General features: G+C 38.7%; 1 protein-coding gene across 1 annotated transcript in view; it reads left to right on the top strand.

Annotated features, from left to right (window-relative positions):
* Nucleotides 1-9,010, top strand: part of LOC111394569 (zinc finger CCCH domain-containing protein 19-like) — a 16,608-nt gene extending 7,598 nt beyond the window's left edge. The window contains exons 4-11 of the mRNA XM_023020436.1: nucleotides 1,239-2,157; nucleotides 2,278-2,405; nucleotides 3,103-3,162; nucleotides 3,239-3,289; nucleotides 5,240-5,310; nucleotides 6,217-6,371; nucleotides 6,468-8,051; nucleotides 8,317-9,010. Coding sequence (XP_022876204.1) covers nucleotides 1,239-2,157; nucleotides 2,278-2,405; nucleotides 3,103-3,162; nucleotides 3,239-3,289; nucleotides 5,240-5,310; nucleotides 6,217-6,371; nucleotides 6,468-8,051; nucleotides 8,317-8,768 — 3,420 coding nt within the window. The 3' untranslated portion in view covers nucleotides 8,769-9,010. The remainder of the gene's footprint in view (nucleotides 1-1,238; nucleotides 2,158-2,277; nucleotides 2,406-3,102; nucleotides 3,163-3,238; nucleotides 3,290-5,239; nucleotides 5,311-6,216; nucleotides 6,372-6,467; nucleotides 8,052-8,316) is intronic.
* The last annotated feature ends 140 nt before the right edge of the window (nucleotides 9,011-9,150 follow it).

Here is a 9,150-nt window from a genome sequence, read left to right as displayed (position 1 = left end):
CTTCTGACGCACAAGCCTACCTACTGTTGCTCCATCAAAGTTTGCCTGCTGGGGTTAGAAATTAAACTCTACCCTTTGAATTTGTTTCTGACATTTATGTGTCTGTGGTTCAATATATTTGGTTGTCATTTACTGACTGTAATTTGGCACGAATTTATTGGCTGTACTTCAGCATTATAGGATTTTGAGGAAACTTTTCATTGTCAGTTAGAGAAGTGCTTTCAGTATCGTCTATAATCTGTATTGTAACCCACGGTTCAGTTAGCATTGAGATTATGGTTCCTATATATATATGACTAAACAGGTTAAGGGATACTTCATACAATTTACAAGATCACACTCTTAATGTCAAAGACTGCTTAAGTTAGACTAAGAATCTTTGAGTAGGTATTCATTTGATCCCTGAAAAATTGGGACGAAAAGTTCCCTATACCTATGCTTGAGAAAATTCTGCACCCCTGGACATCTTATTTGCATGTAATGTTGTGTAATTGTTTTGTGTCAGTGAACCCTGTCATGTCTTCTGCTCAACTTTTGGAAACTATGTGTATGCAGTTGTGTTTGATCACTTGATTGTGGTTACACATCCTTATGTGATGTAGGGACATAAAATTTTTGTTCTCCAAGGAATGAGGATTAATGAAATTGTTTCCTTCTGATTATGTCTAGAATTCTCCTCCTCTGAGGACACGTCTTCATCCATTCAGTTTAACTCACACGTGTAATTTTGAAATTTTAAATTTATAATTACACGAACCTTTTTTTTTTTTTTTTTTTTTTTTTTTTTTTTTAATGATAGGCAATTATATTAACCCCGTTATAAGAACCTGTGATATTTAGTTTTTTAATGTGCTGTATTTAAGAACATCTCAATGAAACATTTAGTTGGGAGAAAGTAGGCATTTTGCTTTAGCATGACATCCAAGTATCCAATAGACTTTTCCATTTGCCACCAAATATTTATTTCCAATTTCTCGTGGCAAGGTATTGTCTTGTTTTGATTATGATTATATATTGATTTCTCTTGGTATTTTGTTAAGCTTCGCACTTCTTTTTCTATTTTTATTTTTTCCGTATGCTTCAAGAAATTATTTCGTGAAAATATTACACTTTTCAATTTATTGATGGTATATATAAACTGCATCCCCAACCCAATTCCCCACCCCAACTCCCAAAGAGAGAGATAAATTTTTTTATGTAGGATTCTGATTGTCTACTCTTGTCCTCGACTGATGCAGGCTCAAATAGATTTTGATGACAGAAGTAGCTGGGAGTATCTCTTCAAAGATTACTATATAGAACTGAAGTCGAAGCTTAACCTATCTTCAGTTGAAGTTGCTGATGCTAAGAATCCATGGAAGGGAACAGCTGGCACCATCAAACAAGTGTCATCTGAGGCACATGTAGATGCTAATGATGGAGGGGGATCTGGCTCTGAGGCTACAGAAAAATTAGAAATCCATAAATGTAAGAGAAGAAAGCTAAAGAAACGATCAAAATCCCCATCCAAAAAAGAGGAATCAGTAAGTTCAGGTGCAACAGCAGGAAATGAATGCAATTCCGTATCAGATGACACCAAGTGGGCATCTGAAGAGCTTCTTGAATTTGTTTCACACATGAAAAATGGTGACACATCTGTCCTATCTCAGTTTGCTGTACAAGCTCTCTTGCTTGAATATATCAAAAGAAACAAACTTCGTGACCCTCATCGGAAAAGTCAAATTAGATGTGATACCAGATTTGAAAATCTATTTGGAAAATCACGTGTTGGACATTTTGAGATGTTAAAACTTCTTGAAACTCATTTTCTTTTAAAAAAGGATTCACCAATGGATGATGTTCAAGGGAGTGTTGTTGACACTGAAAGTGACCAGTTGGAAGTTGATGGGAATGCTGACACCCTAACCAAGGGGGTCAAAGATAGGAAACGTAAAATACGTAAAAAAGGTTACAACCATGCCCCTCAATCTAATGTTGCTGAATATGCAGCAATCAACATGCACAACATTAGATTAATTTACCTACGGAGGAAGTTGATGGAGGATCTACTTGAAGATGTTGAGACGTTTCATGATAAAGTTGTTGGAATGTTTGTGAGGATAAGAATTTCTGGCAGTTTTCAGAAGCAAGATATGTATAGACTAGTGCAAGTTGTAGGTAATCATTTGTAACTTTCCTTTTATTGCCTTGACTCTTTGAGCTAGCTAGGATTGTGTTTTTTATTATCTTCAAGGAACTTAAGGTTGGCAATTGTCTTTCTAATTATTTTCTATGCAGGTACAAGCACAGCTACTGAACCATACAAAATTGGCAAAAGGACATCTGACATTATGCTGGAGATATTAAATCTAAACAAGACAGAGATCATATCAATTGATATTGTCTCAAATCAAGATTTCACCGAGGTGATTGATTTGACTTTGAAGGAGCCCTTTTTTCCTCTCCTAGCATAAAATATCATTAAAAACAAAGAAAACCACCATCTCCCCTACCTTCCTGCCCTTGACCAAAGAAAAGTCTGTGACTTAGTGTGCCCTTTTGTTGCAATGAAAGGAATTTCCTTGTGGGTTTGTTTTTGAACCCAGTACATGTGCACAATTTCAATTACTAATTAGCAGGAAATAATTGATCAAGCTAAGCTAGGATTCCCATGTAAGACATAGTCCAGCTGTCTGCTTATTGTGCTTCAGTATCCTTGTCAGAGTGTAAATAATTGAATCTCCTAACAGACTTGAGGTTGATATGTATTTCACTTAAATGCTATTCAAATGGTGGTAAGATTGGACAAATTTGATTTCCGCCTTCCGGTGGTCAATTGTAGAAGTGAATCAGCCTTTTAAGTTTCCAATATTGATGCCTGGTTTATAGATTTGCTATTTCAGACTTCTTTTCCAATGAAAATGAAGGCAGTGACACCTCAATCTGAAATTGGCTGCAAAACTAAATTGTCAATCCTTACTGTGTTTATTATAATATCAAGTAAAACCAAGCTCATGAGCTTATTATCCTAGGCCGGAACAAGTTGATAGGATCCCCTAGTGATGAATGAAAATAAAATAGTTACAAAAACTTAATTGTATACCTTCTCTTTTAATTTTCCAGGAAGAATGCAAGCGGCTTCGCCAGAGTATCAAATGTGGTCTTATCAGCAGGCTGACTGTGGTATTTATACGCTTCCCTCCATCTTTCACTTACTGCTTGTTATTGACATCATAATTAATGATGCTCGTTATTGTAGGGTGACATTCTTGAAAAGGCCTTGGAAATACAGGCAGCCAGAGTGAATGATGTATGTTATTTCTCCTAATTTTTGCTTGAAAGATATTTGATTAACCACTAACTGTTGGATAATAATTAAATGTGTTTTTGTTTACTGACTAAATGTTGTCAATGCTATTTCCTAACTTGGAAGCAAATTTTTTTCGTGAATGATCGTGTACCACTCTAAGAGGTGATAATTTGTGCCTTCATTAGCTTGCTGCCAATGCATAAGTGTATATGCCATTAGCCTTTAGAACTGCATTATTGAGACACCTTTAGGAAAGGATTTGAATGAATTCTTTGGGAACTGTTTGCTTGAAGAGACAGTGGATTTATTTGAGACTTTTAGTCCCTGTTTGAGAGCCATTTTTGTGAGAAAAATATATTTTGGAATAGTAAATTTTTGGAGAATATGTGGTTAAAAAAGAAGAAAAATTTTCGGTTTACGTGTAAAATTATTTTTTGGGAGAATGTGTATGAAAATGAGTTCTGAAAAAATGGGGCCGAAACATAGGCTTAATTGTGTTTTCCTCCATACAAAGAGAACATTAGCAGCAATAAGCACATTAGCACTTTTGATGCTTATATGCTCTTTAAGAGCTTATCTAGGAAATAAGGTGCTACCTGTTTAGGTAAAAGCTCTGATCTTTGAAAGTCTGTCACGTGTTGGGAAAAAAGTGTACGACAAACTCAAAATTAGAAAAGGCTAAATCGGGTGCCATGGTACCTTACCTCTTTGAGTTGGCATGGGCCTTGATGTTTTTTTAGGCATAAGCCTCAAGACAAACCAATAAAATAATTCAAAAGAATATAAAAAGTACAAAATTATTCTCATGATGAACTGTAAACCATCTTGAAAATCTATAACAAGATAGATACAAATTTAAAAGTTTAAGCTGCAAATAAGTATAAGATAGATTAACAAAGTAGCAAATAATAAATTTTTAAATTATTAATCACATGACAAAATTGTGATGTACCAGTAGAAACAACCTAAAGTCTTCCATAATATCACGATAGATATAGTTATCATCAATATATTTGATTACTCTAATCCTCATCATTTTCAGTTGCTTCTCATTCTCTGTCATCACTGTCCACTAGCAACCATGCCTTCCTGCTTCCCCTTCTGTTTAAAGCCCCAAAAAAAAGAAAAAGAAAAAAAGAACCTGTAAAACGTTCTCAAAAATAGCTAATAAAATGTCTAGAAAAGGCAAGGGTTAGTCTTGCGGTGTAAGCTTCACCATTTAGGTGCAAGCCTCGATAAAGTAAGTTTCAAGGTGCTCAATGAAAGCCTCATGTGAGCCTAGATCAAGGTGTAAGCCTCAAACAACTTTTTTAAGTAACGCAAATTCCATATGCTGTCATCCTGATCACAAACCACTGTTATTTACCTAGTCCAACCATCAGCCTGGTCAAGGCCCCAGGGTTACTGTGGTTACGCGTCCTTTTAACAGTAACATGTTTGAATGGTGAAGTTTCTTTTGCATGCCTCGACCACCCTAAGGCTATCCCTGAGGTGTATGCTCAAGTAAGGTAAAGAGAAATCCTTGACGAAGGCACCCGAAGTGTAAGCTTTGAAGCTTCTAAAGAATGCCTTGCACAAGGTGCCTCAAGGGATCTGCCTTCAACGCTTTTGATAACAGTGTCTCCAACTCCTTTTTTCCGTTTTCTTATTTTTAGGGTCTGGTGTTTGTATAATTCCCTTTCATGCATTCTGCAATGACCTATCATGTAACATCCCACAAGAGAATAATTAAATGAAAAATGGGAAGTTTGAACAAAAGGTTGGGGAAAGGAGGGAGGAAAGAAATATTTCCATATTTATATACTATAGGCTGATTTGTGCATTCAGATTTTCTTTGTGATTGAAGTTTCTGAATGATTTCTTGGACTTTGGATGCTAACTGAAATTTGAGGGCTTATGCATTCATTTTTTTGATGTGTGTTCTTCTTATTTCATTATGGTTCTGTGCAGTGGCTGGAATCCGAGATTTTGCGGCTTGGTCATCTTCGTGATAGAGCAAGTGATTTAGGACGTAGGAAGGAATATCCTTTTCCCCTTAATTTTATTAACTTAAGTTTATAGTTTTATATTTCCCTGGAACATTAGATTGTGCATTTGTTTTCAGAAGGTTGTTGAATCTGTGGCTAGCAGTTCAATGGATAATTACTCGTCTTTGTTTGTATATATGATATGTCACCATGGTGCTATTTGATTTTGCGACCAAGGTTCTTTCATGATTTCATATATATTATGTATGTATACAAATATTCCTTTGACATCCATCTTTACAACTGTAAAGCCTATAACTGAATTCCAAGAATGAAGTGAACTGTGTAATCTGAGATTCCATCTAGAAATATTGCTAAAAGCGTGCTTCATTGTTTCCCATTGTAGTTTAATTACTTCTATGCAAAATGATGTCATCTATGTGACTTACAGTCTATTCAGGGCTTAATTTTTTTATTTTTCAAACAAGTTTTGTATTGGTTGCAAAACTTGTTACCTTGGGCGTTATGAAGACCTTTTTTCCTTGCTTTGCCTGATGTTGTTTGAATGTCTGATGCTGAATGCCAAACTAACTTCTATACATGAAGCATGGAAAATTGTTTTCAAGTGGAAACGATGTAAATTGGTAGTTCTACAATTCTGGCTTGTTTTACGACAATAGGAGTGCTAAAATTCTCTCATCTGGGGTAAAATTAGAGTTGTTTTTTCAACTTCTTGTTAGGATTTCAAAATTTAAAGAAAAATATCACATTATGCATATGAAGATTGAAGCTGAGCAGACCCCTCTTTTGGTAACAGTTGATGTCTTCAAACGTTGACTATTGTGAATAATCATGTACAGGTTCAGTGGCAATCATCATTTGATGTGGCTTGACCTTGTGTGCTCATTCTGACTTTGTTTTTATCCGTAGAAATTTAAGTTATCCTTGACGGATTTTCACGCTTAGAGAGTGTGTGGAGAAATTACAGCTTTTGAAGACCCCTGATGAGCGTCGACGTAGACTGGCAGAAATTCCTAAAATACATGCAGATCCAAAAATGGATCCAAACTACGAGTCTGATGATGATGGCAGTGAAACTGATGAAAGTCCAAGAGGTTACATTGTCTTTTTTGCTACCTTCTTTTCTAATTTGATATCTTGTCAATGTAATGATTATGGAGTTCTAATTATGAACATTACATGGGCACCAGATGCTTACATCGGCTCCAGAGGTTCAGATTTTAGTAGGAGAGAAAGGGGACCAATCTCTCCTGGAAGTGATTTTTCTGCTGTAGATTCTTGGAGTGGTGGTGAGAGAAATTCAACTAAGAGCTGGGAATTAAGCAGAAATCTGTCTGGTAAAAATATTTCAGCCGATGCTATCCAAATTGTCGAGAAAGTGAATGAAAATTCATGGAATCAAGGAACAGAGAAAGAATCATGCACCCAGCAATCTAACTGTTTGGAGAAGCCGAGTTCAACTACTAATTCTGGTTCAACAAATTCTGAATCTGTTGAACGGAATGTCCCAGTTTCTGCTGTTTCTTCGCTCACTTCCCCAGCACCTCTCTCTGCTGGGATAGTAGAAACTTCTGCTGTCAAAATCAATGAAACCGAAAAGACGTGGCTTTATCAAGATCCTTCTGGAAAAGTACAAGGACCATTTTCCTTGGTGCAATTGCGTAAATGGAGCAATACAGGGTATTTCCCCACAGGGCTAAGAATTTGGAGAACTGAAGAAAAGCAAGAAGACTCTATACTTCTGACTGATGCTTTGGCAGGGAAGTGTCAAAAAGAGTTACCAGAAGTTCGCAATAAACTGCATAATCCTCATATTTCATCTGATCATTCTGCTATGACTCTTGAAACTTCCTTACACCAGGATATGAAGAGATTGATTGCTGAACAAAAGCCTGTGCAGAACCCTAATCTCTCCACCGATCGAAGTTTTGGAAATGATTCATCAGTCGTTCCATCTCCTACCCTGAAACAAATTAATGGAGGTTGGACTGGAGAAGGGGGTCCTCTCCCAGTTGAAACTCAACATCCCGCTCTCAATGCAGTGCTCACTTCACCTGCTGCAGCATTGTCACAAAACAGGACTGATTCTTCTGCTGCTTCTTCAGTACTTGGTTCTTTGGCTGCTTCTAGTCCAGCACCTAAACCTGAACAAGGTGGACTAATATCTAGAGATTTTCGTCAAACGCCCAAGTCAACTATGACTAGTGAACCACATGTAGTACAGATGCATGGCCATCTGCCTACCGCACAAAATATGACCGTCCAGCCAGTTCAATCTGTTATTAGTCGAGACCATCAACTTGAACCTCATGGTTCGGATAGTGCTCCTAGTCAGAAGGTAGAGCCCAATGTGTTTATTCCACAGTCTGGACAACACCAAGCTCATGGTTGGGGTGGCATTATGTCAACTGTTAATAATTCTGCTGGAAATTCCTCAAATTCAGGTTCTGCAGTTATTCCTCAACCTGATTTTTGGCGACCTCCAACTTCTGCCATTCAATCCAACTTGCAGTCCCCTGGGATGGCAAATGCCCCTTGGGCTGAAAACCCAAACCCTGGCTGGGGTACAATGCAAGCAAATCCTAATACAGCCTGGGGGACTCAAACACCAGGAAGTATGAACATGAATTGGGTACCTGTTCAAGTGCAGCCCACTGGAAATGCAACTTCTGATTGCGTGGTTCCTGCCGGAAATTCTGGAGCTACTGTTCAAGGGCCTGCGTCTGGAAATGTACATCCTGGTTGGGTTGCAACTCCAAGTTGGAGTGCTCCAAATGGCAATACAGGAACAGCAGCTCAACTTCAAGGGCCAGTACCTGGATGGGGTCCACCAGCAGGAATAAGAGCATCTGTGGGAATGGGAGCTCCTGTGCAGGGGCCACTACAAGGAATGGGAGCTCCTGTCCAGGCGCCACCACCAGGAAATGGAGCTCCTGTTCAGGGGCCACCACCACCTGGAGTCGGAGCTCCTGTTCAGGGGCCACCACCTCCTGGAGTCGGAGCTCCTCTTCAAGGGCCACCAAAGTTGGAGTGCTCCAAATGGCAATACAGGAACAGCAGCTCAACTTCAAGGGCCAGTACCTGGATGGGGTCCACCAGCAGGAATAAGAGCACCTGTGGGAATGGGAGCTCCTGTGCAGGGGCCACTACAAGGAATGGGAGCTCCTGTTCAGGCGCCACCACCAGGAAATGGAGCTCCTGTTCAGGGGCCACCACCTCCTGGAGTCGGAGCTCCTCTTCAAGGGCCACCGCAACGAAATTCAAATCCAGGTTGGGGTGCACCAGCCGTGGCCCAGGGTATGTGGGGTGGCCAACAAAACCCCAATGGGGGTCCATTCTCAGGTGGTTTTAGTGGCGGAAGGCCTTGGAACGGACAGCCCTCTTTTGGTAGAGCGGGGCCTAGACCTTTTAACAGGAGGCAGAAAGTATGTCCATACAATGGAAATGGGCGGTGCAGGAAAGGGGCATATTGTGATTATATACATACCTAACTGAAAATTCCCAGTTTGGGTCCATGGATGATTTTTAACAATCATTTCATGCTAGCATTTTGACCTCTTCCAATCCATTTTGGTATTTATACTTTTATCTAAAGCTCTAGGAAAATGTTGAATTCTTATTTAAAGATGCTTTGTTTTTGGGGGTTATGGACTTTTTGGTTTTCTGCTTGTTGCGTCAACTAACAAATTGGCATTTATCTGTTGGTCAATCAATGACATAATATTGAAGTGCATTGGACAATGTTCGATAAAATTTCGCAAGCGAATCGTTGACAAGCAATAATATAGTGAGTTAAAAGTATCGTTCCAGGAGGAATAATGTTTAATTGTAGTGTACTTGTTATCAAACTCAATGTGTCGTAACACAAAAGAG

Source organism: Olea europaea, chromosome 5, assembly GCF_002742605.1.
Source record: "Olea europaea var. sylvestris chromosome 5, O_europaea_v1, whole genome shotgun sequence".
Taxonomy (NCBI): domain Eukaryota; kingdom Viridiplantae; phylum Streptophyta; class Magnoliopsida; order Lamiales; family Oleaceae; genus Olea; species Olea europaea.
This window is presented reverse-complemented; position numbering and strand designations above follow the sequence as displayed.